General features: G+C 34.1%; 1 protein-coding gene across 3 annotated transcripts; it reads left to right on the top strand.

Moving 5' to 3' along the window:
* Positions 1-351: 351 nt before the first annotated feature.
* Positions 352-10,198, top strand: LOC121805924 (coatomer subunit beta'-1-like). 3 transcript variants are annotated; one of them, XM_042205968.1, is made up of 26 exons: positions 352-584; positions 863-883; positions 986-1,047; positions 1,432-1,486; positions 1,985-2,021; positions 2,124-2,449; positions 2,543-2,674; positions 2,760-2,908; positions 3,400-3,468; positions 3,806-3,956; positions 4,019-4,084; positions 4,419-4,607; positions 4,925-5,065; positions 5,158-5,232; positions 5,321-5,497; positions 5,599-5,690; positions 5,873-5,989; positions 6,844-6,958; positions 7,139-7,210; positions 7,447-7,643; positions 7,717-7,810; positions 7,992-8,098; positions 8,341-8,467; positions 9,001-9,157; positions 9,697-9,762; positions 9,876-10,198. In XM_042205968.1, exons 1-25 carry the CDS (start codon positions 582-584, stop codon positions 9,714-9,716), a joined length of 2,751 nt encoding a protein of 916 aa, XP_042061902.1. In that variant the 5' UTR covers positions 352-581; the 3' UTR covers positions 9,717-9,762; positions 9,876-10,198. The 3 variants fall into 3 exon arrangements, 1 of the variants encoding a protein (XP_042061902.1); XR_006051552.1 differs by having other exon boundaries at positions 353-584; positions 9,001-9,233; XR_006051553.1 differs by having other exon boundaries at positions 355-584; positions 9,013-9,233.
* The last annotated feature ends 9,764 nt before the right edge of the window (positions 10,199-19,962 follow it).

Here is a 19,962-nt window from a genome sequence, read left to right as displayed (position 1 = left end):
CGTGTTGGAGCCGTGCTCGTTAGACGAATCTTTAGGGAACAAACCAGTAGTGCTGTTTGGATTCCCGTAAAAGAAAGCAGCCCGCATTTCCACCCTGAACTTCTCGAGTCGAGACCCCAGCACCGATACACCTTCGTCCATTTTCAGGCATTGAATTTTCAATTCATTGACCATAGTGGCCAACGTCTCTGTCTTCTTCTCCAGATCGCCGACAACCTTCTCCAAACCATCCAAACGGGTGTTTGTGTTATGCGGAAATACCATCGTTCACCACACCAATTGTTAGGAGTAAAGGCTGTCACTTGTTTAAATCAAGTAAGAGAGGTGCTCGATCTTATAAACTCATTCACACAATCTACTTGAATAAAATGCACCAAAGGATTGTTTATCTTCATCACTGTACGAAAAAATTTATACACTAGCTGCGATATAAACATCGCCTCATATACTACTACGCGCACTTTCTCTCTCTTGATCTCAGTATTCAAGTGCGTGTTTAATTGTTTATCGACTCGCGCACACTTCCCAGATCTTACATTCCGATCTCCAGGACTTCCCAATTGTAAACATAATCTGTGAAAATGGTGATTCTCTCTGCTTCTATCTGAATTCAATTGTTATTCGCAACTGGCGCTTGTCTGCTAGATCTACCATCCTTTTCGAATTGATCTTAGTTAACTTGTGTTCCGATTGATCTTGCTTGTAATTCTCGGAATGAGACTCGACGTGTCGATTGCTTTGAATTTGAGCGGTAGATTGGCAATTTGTTGGGATTTAATTTCTGTTTTGTAAAGATCTGAGGTAATGTTGTTGTTTACTGACTCATATTTTGTTGTTTGTTTTCTTCTGGAATTTGATGCAGCCGCTCAGATTAGAAATCAAGGTACCAAAATCGTTCAATTAAGATTAAGCGTGTGATTTTCCTTTTCTGCATCGGATAAGAGTGTTTAGCTGACTTTCTATATATTTCCTTGTAATTCATCAGAGGAAACTTGCTCAACGATCAGAAAGAGTAAAGTCAGTGGATCTACATCCAACAGAGCCATGGTATGTTCCTGCGCAATCAACTAATGCGTTCTAGTTGTTGCGTTTGCATTTGAATTTGCAATGTGGAATAATTCCTGCTGAAAGATTCGGCTATTTTATTAAAGAGACGTTGTTATTATTGATTGGGAAACAGCAACTGAATCAGTTGTACACTTCACCAGATCTGTTCTAGTTATAAATTTAAGAAATCAACACGTAAACATCATATTCCTTGCGGTTACTTTGTTAGTAAGCTTCTAGGTATTGTTATAGTACTTGTCAGTGCTGCATCAAGGCAATAGTGTTTACGTTGTTTGTGTTTCGGATGAAGTACATTGATCTATTTCTTCAGTTCTCCACGTTGGCCGTCCTTAAATTTTATTCATGTTTCCTGTGCATTTACAGGATATTGGCAAGTTTGTATTCAGGGACTGTTTGTATTTGGAACTACCAGACTCAGGTAGGGGAATGCACAACTGATATAATGATATATGATTCAATCGTTGGTCTTCTTTGTAACTTCAGAATAAAAAGGTTTTAGAGTTTAAACAACCTACAGATTGTGTGATATCTCATCCATTAGAGTAATTAGTTTTACAGATATCTGCTAGAAATGAGGTTAACTCTATTTCTGTTGTTTAAATTTACAATTTAATCATCTTCATCCAGTGTATCCAGAAGAAAAAAAAAGCTACTCAGTGTTGTGTCATATCATATGAGACCTAACTCCCAGGCCTGTACTTTCCTGGGTCATGTGGGGTGGATTTTGTCTACAACTTCCCTTAGCAAAGCTATAGAACTCAACTTCAAGAGACTAGTTTCTCTAAGAACAGTTAATATTGTTGTAGAATAAGTTTGCCACATTGGTTGTGTGTCATAGTCTGTAACTAGCTTTCAAATATACTCTCTGATTCGCATTCTAAACTAATGTTCTGAAACTGAATTTCTGCTGCTACAGACAATGGTTAAATCTTTTGAGGTTACAGAATTACCAGGTACATGATTAAAATCAAAATTGAATTCCTTGGATACTAGAAAATCTTTAATGTGATGAAAAATATGTTTATATGAATTCCTACTACCACATCATCTTGCAGTTAGATCAGCAAAATTTATTGCACGAAAGCAGTGGGTTGTCGCTGGTGCTGACGATATGTTCATCCGTGTGTACAATTATAATACAATGGATAAGGTAAAAGTGTTTGAGGCCCATACAGATTATATCAGGTGTGTGGCTGTTCATCCCTCTCTTCCCTATGTGCTGTCATCCTCCGATGATATGCAAATAAAGCTATGGGACTGGGAGAAGGGGTGGTTGTGCACTCAAATATTTGAGGGTCATTCTCACTATGTTATGCAAGTGACTTTTAATCCGAAAGATACCAATACTTTTGCCAGTGCTTCACTTGACCGCACTATAAAGGTATGGATGGAATTGCCCACTGATAAACCGTTTTCCAGTTTTGTTTCTGCACACTTGACATTGCATTATAAGCTTGCAACATTGCTTTCATAGATCTGGAATCTTGGCTCTCCTGATCCAAACTTTACCTTGGATGCTCATCTGAAAGGAGTCAACTGTGTAGATTATTTTACTGGTGGTGATAAGCCATATCTAATTACTGGTTCTGATGATCACACTGCTAAGGTTTGTCTCTTGTTCTGCCTCTAGGCTTATGGAGTGTGAAGCTCTGATACAATAATCTAAAATATCTCGTAAAACTTGAAAATAGGTGTGGGATTACCAGACAAAGAGCTGCGTGCAGACATTAGAAGGCCACACACACAATGTATCTGCAGTTTGCTTCCATCCCGAACTTCCCATTATCATAACCGGTTCTGAGGATGGTACTGTCCGCATTTGGCATGCAACCACTTACAGGTGACCTGTATTCTACAGAGGGTTTTATACTTACACCCAGTTAGCACTGTATTTGTTTGTTTACTATTGATTTCATGGTTCGGAACTATCATGCCTTACTGTTTGCATAGCATTACTAATTTTTTCAAGATTGGTTTCTTTCTTATTGGAGTACAGCGATTTTAATTTTCAGAGAATAATATGTCACATTTTATATTTTTTTGGAGGGGGGTAGGGATCTTTCGGTCACTATTCAACTCATGCATTAAGTTCCAATCTCTTGGGTATCCTTCAGTCACTACATCAGGTTTAGATATGTGTGTTATATTGAGATTAGAGTGCCTGAAAAAAACTTGCAGTTAAAAATAGTGTTTTTATAAAATCACCATTGCTCCTGTAGAACATGTTACACATCTTCTTCTTTGTATATAACTAACTATTGTGGGTATTTTCCCAGATTTCTCTTTCCATGTTCTCTGCATGAGATGTCTCACCTTTGTATCATTTCACAGACTTGAAAACACACTGAATTATGGCCTTGAAAGAGTTTGGGCAGTTGGCTACAGTAAAGGTTCGAGAAGGTAAGTCCCATTGCCTATTGACTGAATTAGTGGTTTGGGTTTTTATAAGCTATTAATGAATATTTTTAATGAATATTTCTGTAAGTCCCAAATTTCTATATTGTTTCACAATCTTGAATTTAAATTTTATAGTCTTTTCTGCAAAAAGTAATGTGAGTAACTGTATACTTCATTTTTTAATCTCACTGCTGTATAAACTTATGACATTATGTTAATTCTTTTCACTCTAGAAATCTTACCAGTTGTTGAACTATAGAGAATTGTCTGTAGAACAAAATTGTTTATATGTGTGTGCCTTCTCTATTTCGATTGTACATCTGAATCACTCGATGTTCAGGGTAGTAATTGGTTATGATGAAGGTACGATCATGGTAAAGCTTGGTCGTGAGGTACCTGTTGCTAGTATGGACAACGGAGGGAAAATAATTTGGGCCAAGCATAATGAAATTCAGACTGTCAACATCAAGACTGTTGGGGCAGATTATGAGGTATGGTTTTTCTTGAAATTAACAACACAATTAAAAATGCAGTTCTGAGTAAGTCATCTCAGGTTGCTGATGGAGAGAGACTACCCTTGGCTGTTAAGGAACTGGGAAATTGCGATCTTTATCCACAGGTATTTTTAACTTATATGAACACTGAACATGTTTTAGTATTCTGAAGTGTTATTGTGTATCAGAACATGGACGGTTATCTTTTTAGCCTACTCTGTTTCTATCATTTTTGCCTTACTTTTAAAAAATTAATGCCTCGCGTGCAATTAGAATATTGAAAATAATTTTCAGTAATTCAAAAGATTTTGCATACTTCTTAAGGATAATTAGTGTACAAAAATGAGACATTTTTAATTCTTTGCTATTGGATTCTTGTTTTAAGCTAGCTCAGCTGTTTATTTTCTAGGTTGTCATATTGTTAACTTGTCCTTTTTCTTCTTGTTTCTTATCTGGCAGAGCTTAAAGCACAATCCCAATGGTAGGTTTGTTGTTGTATGTGGAGATGGTGAATACATAATATACACAGCTTTGGCATGGAGAAACAGATCATTTGGCTCGGCACTTGAATTTGTTTGGTCAACCGAAGGAGAATACGCTGTTAGAGAAAGCACATCAAAGATTAAGATTTTCTCCAAAAATTTCCAGGTTGCTTTCTTGTTTCATATAGACTTAAAAGTAGATAGCGTTCCTACTTTCTTGCTTTGCTTGAACTGCTCAGTGCTCTTTCTCATGTACTGCATTTAGTTTATTCCAGTTTTGGTTCCAGCGTTGCTAAAGTGCATTTTGACAGTCGTACAGTTGTACTGTATAGTTACTTATTTAATGTGCATGTGTGGTTCTTCTTAATAAAGAAATGATTAATGTTCATGTAGTGTCCGTAAACAAACCTTCTCAGTAGTCTATATTGAGTTTTTAGCTCATCCATTGACTATTAGTCTTGACGATTCAGTGTTTTGTTTCAGGAGAAGAAAAGTATCAGGCCCACCTTTTCTGCTGAGCATATATATGGTGGCAATTTGTTGGCAATGTGTTCAAATGATTTTATTTGCTTCTATGATTGGGCTGATTGTAGGCTGATACGCCGAATTGATGTCACTGTTAAAGTAAGAAAATTGCAGATTAAGATATTTGGTAGGAATCTTACTGTCTCGGCCATATCGGTTTTTTTTATGTGTTTCGTGGTGATATATTCCAGAATCTCTACTGGGCTGACAGCGGTGATTTGGTGACCATTTCCAGTGATACATCATTCTATATACTTAAATACAACGTAAGGCCTGTATTCATAATGTATCTCATGAATGTCCACCAGGGTCCATTTTGGGAAGTGTAACTGAATAGGCATGTGCATGTTACAGCGGGATGTTGTTTCTGCTCATCTGGATAGTGGGAGATCAGTAGATGAACAAGGTGTGGAAGATGCTTTTGAGCTTCTCTATGAAATTAACGAACGAGTACGGACTGGACTTTGGGTTGGGGATTGTTTTATTTACAATAACTCTTCCTGGAGACTCAATTACTGTGTGGGTGGTGAGGTAGGACTAATGTCACCATATGTACTTCTATCATAAATCTTTTTTTTTAAATGTTATTTCCAGATTGTTTGATAAAATTGTTGTGTTATGTGATGTTTTAGGTGACAACAATGTTTCATTTAGACCGACCCATGTACCTGCTTGGGTATCTTGCTAATCAAAGTCATGTTTATCTCCTTGACAAAGAATTCAAGTGAGTGATTCATGATCCTATTGGAAACATAGCCTCTGTTGTTTTATTTTGACTATCAGATTTGAATAGTTTGTACAATCGTTATCCAGTAAAGAAATTATTAGTGACCTCTTTCTTCTTGATGTGAGGGGAATAGACTGTTCTTGGATAATTTTAAAAATGACTTTATATGTATCTTGCAGTGTTGTCGGATATACATTGCTGCTCAGCTTGATTGAATACAAGACTCTTGTAATGCGTGGTGACTTTGAAAGGGCGAATGAGGTCTTACCATCAATTCCAAAGGAACATCGCAACAGGTTTGTAAACATCTAAACATCTTAGTTATTTACTTTAATTTCTCTAAATAATATATGGCTGAATCATGATAAACTAAGTCAACTTGTTGTTTTCATGTGCAGCATTCGAAAATTATTCAGTTTTCTTTCAAATTTGAGCAGTTGAATATCAACTTATTCACTAAACTAATTAGGCACATCAATCTGTTTTTCTTTGTTCTTGCTTGCTCTGTGGTCCTGCATTTATGATACAATTACTCATGTACTTTTATTCTTTATAGACATAAAAAGAACCTTGTATTTTTTAGGGGATGTAGGAAGTATATGTTAGATTTAACATTCTCATATTGTCTTTCCTTGGCTGCCAAATGACTGATTCTAGTTCATTAATTCTCCTTCCTTCCCATGAATAATGTCTCAATCTCCACTTTGGGCTGTTCCATTTATAATGTCTCAGTTGAAAAACTGATAGTATAAATTATGGCCCTAATTGTACTAGATGAATCATGTGGGCCCCTCTTAATTTTTGGTTAAAGCGTTTTTTTATTTTCTCTCTCCCACTTTTCATTGACTCAATTGAGTTTAAGCAAGTCGGCTACCACCATTTTATAGTCTAAGCACTCCCTTCTTAATCTCAATGCCCAGTTCTTTTGAGACGTTACAGAGTGAGTATTTACTAAATAGTGATTAGTGAAGATTCTAATGCAAGAAAGAGTAACTTTCTTAACACCCTGTTCTAACCCCCCTCTCCTCTCCCTCTCTTGTCGGCTCAATTGATAGCTCTTACTATCACTACACATTCAACGTGATTCTGGCTCATTTTCCTGCACCCAGTTATTAAATTTGATAAACATAGAAAATCATACTGCATGCAGTGTCGCTCGTTTCTTGGAATCACGAGGTATGATAGAAGATGCACTCGAAGTTGCTACAGATCCTGATTACAGATTTGAGTTAGCCATACAGCAAGGCAAACTAGCAATTGCTAAGGTAAATGGTGTTGACCTTTCTTATTTATTTGGAGTTCTACATATATTCAAAATTCTTTGGTCAAATTTATTTTGATGCTGCAGACTTTGGAAGAATATCTTTCATCTTATATGCTCAATTCATGTAATCGGGATTGAGTATGTAGTTCTTATTGTGCAACATTTGTGGTTTTTACTGCAGGAAATTGCAACAGTAGCACAGAGCGAGTCTAAGTGGAAGCAATTGGGTGAATTAGCCTTGTCTACTGGAATGGTATTCTCTTGACTGTTATATAAGCTAAAACATGGTGGTTATTGTTAAAAGACTTTAATGTTTAACTGCTAAATTCCGTTTGCCCTGAATTCCTTTTAGTTTATTCTAATCTGGGTGCTAAACGGCACATTTATCCTCATCCAAGCTTCAACTAACTGATTTGATTACATGCATGCTTAAATTGGTCCTGATGCGGCGTCCTTTCTAATAGTTTATGCTTCTTTATTGTGGTCCAGCTGGAGATGGCAGAAGAGTGCTTGAAGCAAGCAAATGACTTGAGTGGTTTGTTGCTACTCTACTCTTCTTTAGGCAATGCTGAGGGGATTTCTGAACTTGCTTCTCTTGCCAAAGAACATGGGAAAAATAATGTTGCATTCCTTTGTTTATTTATGTTGGGTAAATTGGAGGACTGCCTTCAGCTGTTGATTGACAGGTATTTTCCCTTACTTTGGATACTTAATATACTGTTTGGTTATAATAACTAATGTATCACGAGTCCTTTGCAGCAATCGGATACCTGAGGCTGCATTGATGGCACGGTCATACCTCCCAAGCAAAGTGTCAGAGATTGTTTCTCTTTGGAGAAAGGACCTCAGCAAGGTCTGCATCTTGCTACTATTCGTGTCCACTTTCTTAATAGTAGGAGTCCTGCTTTAGGATAGTTTGCAGATGCATTCCATAGAAACCACAAAAAAAACTATGGTTGGATGCCTTGTGAATGTCGTTTACGACTTTATGATATTCTTTTTGTTGTTAATTTTGGCTCCACTATTATTGGCAGATCAATCAGAAAGCTGCTGAGTCTCTTGCTGATCCAGAAGAATATCCTAATATGTTTGATGATTGGCAAATTGCCTTTTCTGTTGAAGCCAATGCTGCAGAGACAAGGTCTTCTATTTTGATAATTTCTACATCACTATTGTGTAACCAAGCATTTTTTTGTATGTAAATCACCTCTCAGTTGTAGGTTTATCTTTTGTCCAGCCCTGCTTTCCTTGATGAATGTTGCAGAGGAGTATTAATATACAGTTCAAATTGTTAGCTATGGAACTAAAGCATATAGTTTACTTCTGTTGCCTTGATTCACGGACATATTGAACAGTAAGATATTTGTTTCCATATCTTTGTAGGGGCAAATATCCTCCAGCATCTGAATATGTGCAGCATGCTGATAGATCAACAGCAAGTCTTGTAGAAACGTTTAGAAGCATGCAACTGGAAGAAGAACTACCAGAAAATGGTGACTTGGATTATGAGGTATCGGTGAATTATTTTCCTATTAAAGCCTATCTGCTTCAGCTAATATGAAGTTATTCTCCTTCACTATTTACTTCACTATTTGTCAAAGAGGGTGAGCTTATAAGATCTTTAAACAACTTACAAGATTTTAGAGTTTATTAGTACCTTCAATTTGTTTTACATTGATTTTGAAAAGAACATAAAGATCTTATTTGCTTAAAAAATAAAGATGTTTAGGGAACCAAAATTTCTTTGAGAAAGAGATGAAAACTTATATTTTGGCCACTTCAATGACCTTTGCCATTATCTATATGGTCATCATCCAAACACCGCAACAATGTATTAATTAAGATTTAACATCCAAAAAGGTTTATGAGATAGTTAGCTTAGCCAAACACTCTCATATGTGGAATTGAACTCGTAAAAATTATGACATGTATTTGTCACATTCTGCTAATAGCGCAGATACTAACATTCTGGAACATATGTTTGTATTATCTCGTTCATGCCAAGTTCATTCCCCTTTCTTACCTTTTATCACTTTTGTCCTGGATACTGAGCAGAACGGACATGATGCACAAGAAACACAACTTGACGAGCAAGCTGTGGGAGTGCATGAGGATGGCCAGGAAGAGCCTGTTGTGGTGGATGCTGACTCAACTGATAGCGCTGTACTTGTTAACGGCAGTGAGGCTGAGGAAGAGTGGGGTACGAATAATGAAGGAAAACCGTCAGCCTAAAAGCAATTGGTTGGGCCGGTGTGATATTCCTAGTTTTGTTGCTGGTGATTAATTGATTTTCTTCTAGCTGCTGCGTTGCCCGTCTCTCTATTATATTTTATTAGCTGTACATAATTCATTATGTGCCTTTGTGCATTTTCTCAGAGTCTATACATAGATTTCTATAGTTCAGCCGATGTTGATTCATATTTTGAAACAATTTTTTATCTAAGTTTTCTTGGATAAAACCTTTGCCATATTTTTAGAAATAAAGCTTTCTTGAAGATTCTCTCTTTTTTTAGAAAAATATGTAATTTCAAATCAATTCGCATATTAAAGTTTCATTTCAAAAAGCATCTTTAGATGCAACTTCCATCTGTACATGATGATCCTTAGCCTTGTCAAAACTTATATGAAGTCCTGTTTCTAGTGGGTTGTCCATCACATTTACTTGTCATGTTATCAAATTATGCACCAGTTCTTTTCATGGCCGATCCTTATTTTCTTCTTTTTTTGCTCATATTCCAGTGCTTACGCCACCTAACTGAGGCCAGAGAAGACAGACGGTTCCAGCTGCATATGGTTTCTCTCGTGGTAAGCCTCTTTAACTTCCTTAAATAATTCAGTTGTTTTTAAATTTTACAAGATCTGCACAGTTTGTCCGGATCTCTGTTGCTCGACTCTAAATTTAGTTCTCGTATGCCCAGCATCCATATTGGCTGCCCGGAAGAGTCGATCAGGGGCCGGTTGTCTTTCAGCAAGTGGTAGACAAGCACAATTATTTTAGTTATTGGGGCATACATATTATACTGCTGTAGACTTTGGAAGTTCCTATTTTTTCTAAATTTGTTTCTTTTTAATTTTGTTTTCCCATTTTCCCCTCAGACTGTCTTGCGGCGTTGTGAATTGTAGATACATAGTAGTGATAGAATTTACCCATCTTATATTGTATGCAGAATTTTGTACACACTTAGGATATGAATTGATATCCTGACCACAATATTGTACACTTCACCTTCATTTGACTTAATAGCTGAAATTCAACTTTTCAATCAATTCTGACATTTCAGACCACAATGTGGGTAAACGTTTTCTCTTTTTATTTTTTGAAATATTTTTTCCAAACACAATTAAAGATATACTACATCCGTTCGCGAATAAGAGTCCCGGTTCACTTTTGATAATAGGGTCTTACATTTCACTAACTCATTCCACTCATATTTCATTTAAAACTAATATATATAAGTGAGGGACTTATATTCCACTAACTTTTTTTCACCCACTTTTTTTAACATTTCTTAAAACTTGTGCCGCCAAGAAATGAGATACCTAATGGTAGACGGAGAGAGTAATTCTTTTGTCTATAAAAAATAATCTCATTATTTGATGACATATGTTTTAAGGAGTACTAAATTGATAAATTATGAGAAAGAAAGAGACAAAGTGGAAGTAAAAATGTGGATATATTAAAAGAGAGAATAATAAATTTGGAATAAATTTTCATTTTTAGTACGAGACTAATTTTGATGGACGAATGGAAATGGAAAGCTGAGGCTATTTTTTATGGACTGAGGACCTTTTGTCAACTTTGAGAATAATTTTGGTGGGCGGATAGAAAAATGGAAAAAAACTGAGTTAATTTCTTGTGGACAGAGAGAATACCTTTTTATCAACTTCATTGTATTTTCTGGTGTATATACTTTCATAACCTGTGTTATTTAGTGTGTTATGTAAAAAGAAAAAAGTAGTTGAATGTATTAATGGAAAGAAAAATATAGTAATTGAATAAATAAATACTAGAGAGAAAGTGTGATTGGATGTACTTAATTATGATTTACTTTTTTCAAAAGAGAAAATGTGATATTAAAAAAATAAATTTGATATCTACCTTATAATAGTGAAAATATAAAAAAATACATAAAAATATAATAAGCATTCACTATTTATTTAACTGCAAATATTACAACATTGCACATTTATGATATAATTAGATTAATGATATTACCGAAATTAACAGTTACGAGGAAATTTGATCAATTATAAAAATGATATAATTATATTTATGTTATTACCAATGGCATCTTTCTTTTCATTAAAGAAACAGATCAGCCCACAATTACAATACCCAATAGTTTATATCATCTCATAGCCTTAAAAGAGTGACGCTAAATGGTAACATTATGACATAGGATTTTTAAATTTAAAACAGAGCCATTTAATGCACTTAGAAAGTATCAAAATTTTTAAGACTATGCTACCCCTTGCCTGAATTCATCCAACAATATTCTCCTTAGCCTTTAGAAAATGTAGTGGTACGCTTTATACTTATTTCTTTTCTTATTTTTTCAGATTTTTATTTATAAAAAGAATTAAAAATATTAAGTAAATGTAGTATAACATAATATTATAGTAAAATATTTAAATTCCTTTTAATGTCCAGGTGTAAAGTGCAGTGTCACGTTGTGCACTAATAATTAAATAATAGGAGTAGTAATACTAATAGTGTATGATAAATTAATACTATAAATTTAATGATATATAGTAAAATATAAAGTTAATATTTGAACTTAATGATAAAATTTAAAAAATAATGTTATGACACTATAATAACGTCAACGACAATAGCAAAAACATAAATAAATAATAATAATAATAATTACTATATCACATTTAATTGTTTAAAATTATATTAATTTACAAATATCATATGATTAGTACCCTATCATATTTTGATGTTATCAATTACTTTTTAAAATATAAATTAATAATTTTACAGAATATACAATAATTATTAATATGTGTACTAAGTATATATATAAATATAGGAATGTGATCAAATGCAAACACTAAATATTGTACAAACTCCAAACTATGATCTGGACCGTTAAAAAATATCAACAGATGATTAAATAGTAGCAACAAAAAATGTCAACACAATGTCAACGGTTGATGCTGTGTTGAAATTGTGTTGACATTGACATTGTGTTGACATCAAAATCTTGAAATTTTACAATGTGTTGACGTTGTGTTGATACTGTGTTGAAAAGTTTGGAATTTGTACAATATATGAGTTTGCATTTTATCACTACCCTATAAATATAATAATGGGAAATGATATGATATATCCTTATGTGATCACCATTCTTGTTCGACCCATTTTTGTTATAAATGTAAAAAGTGGACATCTTAGGTGTGACAAACTGAAAAGGAAAGGTGAACATCTTGAATGAGACGGAGGTAATTGTCACGACCACATTTTGCTAAGGATAGCGAAAGTGAGTAAACCGTGACTAATAAGGAGGATTAAAGAAGCGGGGAAAGAAAAAAGGGGTAGAACTTGAGAATTTGCACAAAGGCCAAGTCGATTGGTATCATATAATCGAAACCAAGTATGCCATTACATGGTCTTAGAAATAGAATAAACATCTCATCAATAAATCAGAGTTCGATGGTGAGATTATACAATTCTCACTTCACAAAAAGAACAGCGGAATAAGTCCTTACTAAACGACTTCATGTATGGAGACATGAATCGTTGGAAGATCCACTTGATTATTTAATAATATCGACTCCGATCATTACTCCATCCTCTTGACGTTCAACCTGCACATTTATAAATACATGCAAGGCTGAGTACATGAGTACTCAGTGGACACATGCCGAAAAGCAAAACGTACATTTTATATAGTTGTCATTCATCAACAGTATCACACGGGAGTTTTTCTTAAAAGGCCCGAGCATACTAAATTATTTTGTGATCTTCAAAGTCCGACTGTAGCCTAAGTTCTTCAAAACCCCATACCATATCCGAGAAACGTGTACTGTGAAGGTGACCACCTTCAGGGGACACCATAGCCGGCCAACCTTGGATGGCTCACAGCCCTCGCGCACATTATTCCGAATAGGATTTGCGGTCCCATTGGGAACCGAATTCGTTACATATCTTTGGCGTCGCCAAAACCCAAGACATATAGCCCCAACAGATAGGCCTCAAAAATAAAAATTTTATGGCATGACAACAACTTTAAAAGAATCACAACTCCATTTTGAGAAAAGATGATATTTCATAATTTCACAAGTATTTGCTTTATATCCACACTAATGTGCTGGATATTAAAAGAAAGCCCGCATAATATGCTTATTCCTCAACTCAATTACTCGCTTTGGCCTCACTTGCCATTGAGCAATTTATCCTTTAAAAATAAATAGCGTAGCACGCTAATTAGTACTTAAACTATTTCTCTTGAGAAAAGAATGCATGCATCCTATTGGATAGCACCTATAGCTTAGTCTCGGCTTATAGGATTTTTCTTAATCCTACCCCGGGCTTCACAACTCTGCAGAATTTATTTATTCACTTCACTAACTTTGGAGAAATTCTATTTTCTCTAAAATAAATATTTGGGCACTTATTTAATAAAATATGGATTCATGGAAAATCCCTTTTTAAATCCTTTTTCTTCTGATTTTTCTTAAGGCAGCCCATGGCGTCGCGGGGCGACGCCGGTCGGCCCATTCGCTTCTCCAACATCAATACTTTCCCTCTTCGGGATTTGAATAATTTATCCGGGAATTAAATAACTCCACTTTCGAGCTCCAAGCTCAAATCCTTAAATTAATTCCAATCCAACATAAATAATTCTCGGCCCAACTGCCAATTAAAATTGGTCCATGCTCTATTCTCTTTTAACATTTCCAGCCCAGCAATTAAATAAAAGCAGTGGCCCACTTACACCCTTTCACTTTATAAGGCCCAAACAAGAATATTAAAAGGAATCAGCCCAACTCCATTAAAATTTGAAACTAGCCCAATTAGTCCACCCATCGGACTCTTCCTCTCAACTCATCTATACATATTATTTACTATTATTTTAAATTCCTCCCCAAAATTCCAATTAGAAATTCCCAAACTGAGGGAAAACAGGCGGTTCCTTCCTCTTCTCTTCCTCTCGGCGAATCTCGCCGCTCCTCTGCCTCGCCGGCTCCGCCTCCGCCTCCTTTCTCCATTTCCACACATCTTTTCCCAATTTTTTTTCCTAATTCACTTTCATTCCCAACTCAAACCCCTAATTTAGGAGCTGCGTCCCTTTCTCCGGCGAAAACGCCGTCGCCTCACTCCCTCCGGGGCCTCTCACCACCGGGTTCCCTTTCCTTCACGGCGGGGTTACCGATTTGGAGGAGGCATCGCCTCTCCCACTCTCCTGTTCCGACGGAAACGCCATCTCGACGGACGCCGAAGCTTCGTCGGCTCCCTCCGTCGCTGGTCGTTGTCGGGCAGCCCTTTGCACAAGCTAAGTCACCCTCCCCCATTTCCCTTAAACTTGTTATTGTTTGTGGATTCTTAGTTCACTTCCACCTCAGTGGTGTTGGGAAAGATCATGTTGTTTACAAGATAAAGCTACTGCTTATTTGTTGTGTACTCAAATTGATTGTGGTTTTTTTTGGGACAGCCTTTGGTGTATGTTGGAACTTAACTGCGGAATTGTGATTTATCGCATACTTTCCAAAATGAAACCTTGGGCAGTAGCTATGTGATTTGGGAATCTTGATGTTTGAGTTTCATAGTGAGAGCTACTGCAGTGTCTATCTCTTGTGGAAAGTTTGTGTTATTAGTCCAGGCAGCCCCTCATGCTATGACATACTTGATTGAGCATTATTTGTTCCTAAGTTTCATTCTGTGATCTGCCATGATTCTAAGTTCTTGCCCACATGAAATCATATCATGATGCAGAGGTGGGTTTTGTGGGGATTACCTTGCTTGGTGATTTTCCTCTTGCTTGGCAGAAGAATCTTGTACTGTAACTCTCTTGACCAAAGGAGAATTAGCTTTTATCTTAAGTTTAGCTACTAGAACTAGTTACCACTTTTATTCCACTTTGACAAAGGGTCTCCCATGTGCTTGAAAGGAATCTTACATGCAATGCAGCTCCATGTATCCAATTTGTGTTGTACTTTAATATACACATGTACATTCCCCATTTTTCTAAACGAGAGTTCTGTGATTACACGTCTTCTAAACGGAATTAATTAAGCTAATAATTCTGATTTATCTCGAAAGAAAAGAACGAATTTCCGGGGCGTCATAGTAATATTAATTAATGCATGTAGTATATATACTAATCAGTATATATTGTTATAGTGTTATATTATCGTTCATTAAATGATTGTATTTCATAGTTTAATTATAATAACATCATATACGGCATAGTATATGCAACATTTATAATTCATAATATTATTAATCCCTAATAATAACTTTATACAACATTAACACAAATACATATTATTAATATTAAGTAAGATATTACACCATATTATAATATATAGATTAATAAGAATTCATAATAATAACTTTATACCCCATAATATATTATGGTACTTGATATTTAATGTCTTTTTAGGCATATGTCAATTAAATTTGTGGTGACATATTAATGATATCGTATTGATATTTTTAATATGCAGAATTGATATGTTATCAGAGTTAACAAATTAAGCTAAATATGACCTAGTAAATTGGAATCTAGATCCTATATTTAATTAAACAATTTAATAGTTCAATTAAATTTAGACTTTTAGAATATGTTGAATTGAATAGCTTAATATTGTAGTGATCTTAATTGGGATTTCATATTTTCAATTAATCCCCAATTCAAAAGGTTTTTGGTGCAATTGAAAATATGCTTGATCTCGATTAGATTCAATTGAATAATTAAGAATCTTAATTGATATTTAATTCAATTGTATAGTTAAGATTTTAATTTATCTTCAATCCAATTAAATATAATTGATTTGATTGGAATTAGTACTTGATTCGATTTATTTGATTCAATTGAATAATCAGATTTAATTTTGATTTTAGATTTAATGATAATTTTTTATTAATCTTAGTTTTATTTAATTAATTGAGGATGTCACCATATAAAAATATTAACTAAAACTAGAAGGTAATATCATAATATTCAAATACTGTGTGGTATATATATAATTTGTTCTAACATATTGAAGATTGTGCATTGTTTAAAAATGTATTACTATTAATTTTCTTGGAAAAAAATAATTGTAATTAATATGGAGAGAGAATCGTGTATGTGTATATATAAATTAGAAGTCGAAAACATTAATTATCTTTAGTCTTTAGAAATGGTGGGGAAAGGATGTATAAATTAGAAGTCAAAAACATTAATTATCTTTAGTCTTTAGAAATGGTGGGAAAAGGGTTGTTACGTAAAATCATCTTTCCACTGACTATTACTATTAATTTATTGCATTAATTTTTATAATTATTTACGAAAATGTTGTGGCTGGCCACATTATGGCAGCAAAGCATTACCCAACCTTAAATGCAATTTGCCCAAATTAAATGTTAAATCTCTATATATATAGCTATGTATTCATCATCAAATAAATATCATCCTTTATCATCATATATATATTTGAAAGGATTTCTAGGAATATTATTCAACATGAAATTCTCACATTTGATTGTTTTTGTTATGCTAATTCTTTTGGTAAACAACAATGCAGTTATTGGTGATGATTTCCAAAAGTGCTACGATGAATGCATAGCGAAATATTGCCCTAGCGAGGGCTGTGAAAGAGGGTGTCGATCCTTATGCGCTCGAGGTGGCCCACCAGGTACTGCCATGTTCATAATACTCCGTTTGATGTCCACGATCTTGAATGGCATAAGGTATTAGAAGGAGTAGTTGAGTATATAATAAAGTAGAGTGATAAATGTGATTAAATATTTTAACGAGGAGAGAGAAGAAATGAATTTGTTTCTAAATAAGGAAATTGACATATTGAATGAGGCAAACTAAATATGAAAGGTAAACACTAGAGATGGAGTAAATCATTAATTTATGGAGTATATAATTTGTGATTGCACATTTGAGTCATTTGGTTGTGCTATGCTAAACATTTTGGTTAACAATGTGCAGTGGTTAATGCAGTAGATGATTATCACACGTGCTACAATGAATGCGCAGCCAATTGCAAAAAGGATTGTGAAAGAGTGTGTCGATCCAAGTGCGTTCGTTCATAGACCCAAATACAAATCAAGAAAATAATTCTTAATATATTTCATTATTTTATTAAGTTTCTATGCAATAACCAAGTTTGTATTCAGCACATATCGTTTGTGCAAATTTATAAATGAAGATTGGTTGGTTGTGTTTGCTAAAGTCACTATACCGATTAATTGTTCTTATATGAGAACTCCAATGAATATTTTAGTGTGAATAATTTCATGTTTTAGTTAGTTTGAACCATATCAAATATCTTATATCCATGATCTTAGTCGAATTCGTTTCAGTAATGCATAATCAATAATGTATGCATTTGCTTACTGCCACGTTGTAGCATATATCTTGACAATCGGATATTGTTATTGTTCATTGACGCCTTAAGATAAAACTTTTGTTGTACTAAAGATTTGCTCACAAAATTTAAAGTTGTGATTCAAACCACAAATTTAAATGTTGGTGTATTTTTTTCAACAAATTAAACATCCGTCAAAATTGAATCAAACACAACATAGACATGAGACCACTTCGTTAAAAGGACGTCATTTCACATATGTAATATACATAGTATAAAAGTGATTATTAACATCTAAATATAGTACTACATAAAATAAATATTGAATAAATTACATACGAGAAGGTAGTATGCACCACCACTTTATTATAACTGACCCATTGAATCTCCACCAAGCTAATAAATATGTGACAACAACCTAAATTTTGGCTCTATGATGCCACCAAAATCAAAAAGGAAAACTTTATTAACTCAAACTTCATTAGCTTTATTTGAAAACGACATTAACTTTAATGCATTCTTATCTACATTTTGTATTCTTGTATGAAGCACTCATTGATTCAAAGGAAAAGACAAACATCTTCCCAATGTCAACATTTGAATTGTAACTGCATTGCTTACACATAATCTAATGCGACATTATTGTTATGATTAAAATTATTATTAGTGTGAAGGATTTGAAAATATTTATGTTATCTATACATTCCCTCCGTCCACAAAAAATAATCTTATTTTGTCATTTTGGGATATAAAAAAAGACCCATTTCTAAAAATGGAAAGATTCTCTTTCATATTTTACCTACTTTTTCTCCATATCTCTTTTATTTTATCCACTTTTTCTCCATATCTCTTTTATTTTATCAACTTTTTCTCCTTATCTCTCTTACTTTACCTATTTTTTCTCATTCTCTCTTACTTTACCAATTTTCTCGTTAAAATCTGTATCGTCCATAAATGAGACTATTTTTTATGGACGAAGGGAGGAAGTAACTTCGAGTTATACAGTAGGAGAATTAATTATACATTATATATTAAAAGTTTTGGATTCTTCACAATCAGTACTGGTAATTAATATTTATATTTTCTTTAAATAATTTGACATGTTAGCCAAGTCCAACAAATAAAATTAAGTGCCATTATCTTAACTACAGTTTACCCAAATTAAAGGGCGAATATATAATAGGTAACAATCATCCTATTGAATTAGTAAATAATTATAATTAAGCATGGAATTCCCAAGAACTAGATATGTGTTTGTTGTGCTGTTTATGCTAAGTCTTTGGGTTAATTGTAGAGTTGCAGAGATGATTTTCCCATTTGCAACTACAAAGATTGCATGACTGGTTGCGATGCAAAGGTGTATTCATGTGATACGGTTTGTCGATTGCTGTGCTCATGCTCGCGAGGCAGAAAGTTTGTAAATCGAAATACTATTAATTAGATTATATATTCAGCAATTTATTCTGCAAAAAATACTATGCAATTGTAAGTTGTAACATGCAATAAATCAATAATATATGTGTACATAGGTGTATTTTACGTTTCTTTAAGTGTATCATCTTTTCATTTTTCATTACTTACTCCGTCCTAAAAAAAATAACGACATATGGGACGGCACGAGAATTAATGCATAATTGGTAAAGTAAGAGAGATGAAGAGAATAATAGTTAAAATAGTGTTAGTGGATAGTGAAACCCACATTATTATTAGTGCTTAATGGTGGGTTCCAGTGGTATAAGTTGTAAATGAATTGATGTATATAAGTTATGAGTTTGAGAGAACTTTTCATAAATAAAAATGAGATATTTTTATGGGACGGACGAAAAAGAAAAGTTACCTTATTTTTATGGGACGAGGGGAGTATTATAAACGAAAATAATTTCGAGAAACACTTGGTAACGTGATATCGCTTGAAATTAGATCTGAACCATTTCATTTATGTCCATATTTTACTAAATAAGTTAAATTTTATTTTTGATGAAGATAATTGCACTTAAATAAAACAGGAAAACTTTAATAAATTTGATAAAATCAATCCTATTGCCTTTATTTATTGTGCTGATACGTAGATAACGTGAATATAATTTTAAAAATCAAAATTCACAAGAGCTCTCAACATGCTATAAAAGAGACTCTATAGATGGTCACATACTCACAAAATTAAACATTAGATATAAAAATGAAGGTTTCAAAAATGGGATTCCTTGTGTTGATGGCGATGGTGGTGATAATGATATCTTCCGCGGCTTCTAGCAGCGAGACTCCGTTCGAAGAGTGCTATAGGGAATGCATGATATCATGTGGCAGCACCGAACCCGCGTGTTTCAACACTTGCAGCAAGCTTTGCAAGTCGTCATCTCCAACCACTCGCACCAAAACAACTCTAGACTAGTATTTATGTTACAAATTATGAATGTGCCAACCTATATATGGTTGTGAATCTTGTGATCATCAATAGTCAAATAATTCTGA

The sequence above is a fragment of the Salvia splendens genome, chromosome 5, assembly GCF_004379255.2.
Source record: "Salvia splendens isolate huo1 chromosome 5, SspV2, whole genome shotgun sequence".
Lineage (NCBI taxonomy): Eukaryota > Viridiplantae > Streptophyta > Magnoliopsida > Lamiales > Lamiaceae > Salvia > Salvia splendens.
Note: the sequence above shows the minus strand (reverse complement) of the source record. Positions and strands in the feature narration are given on the sequence as shown.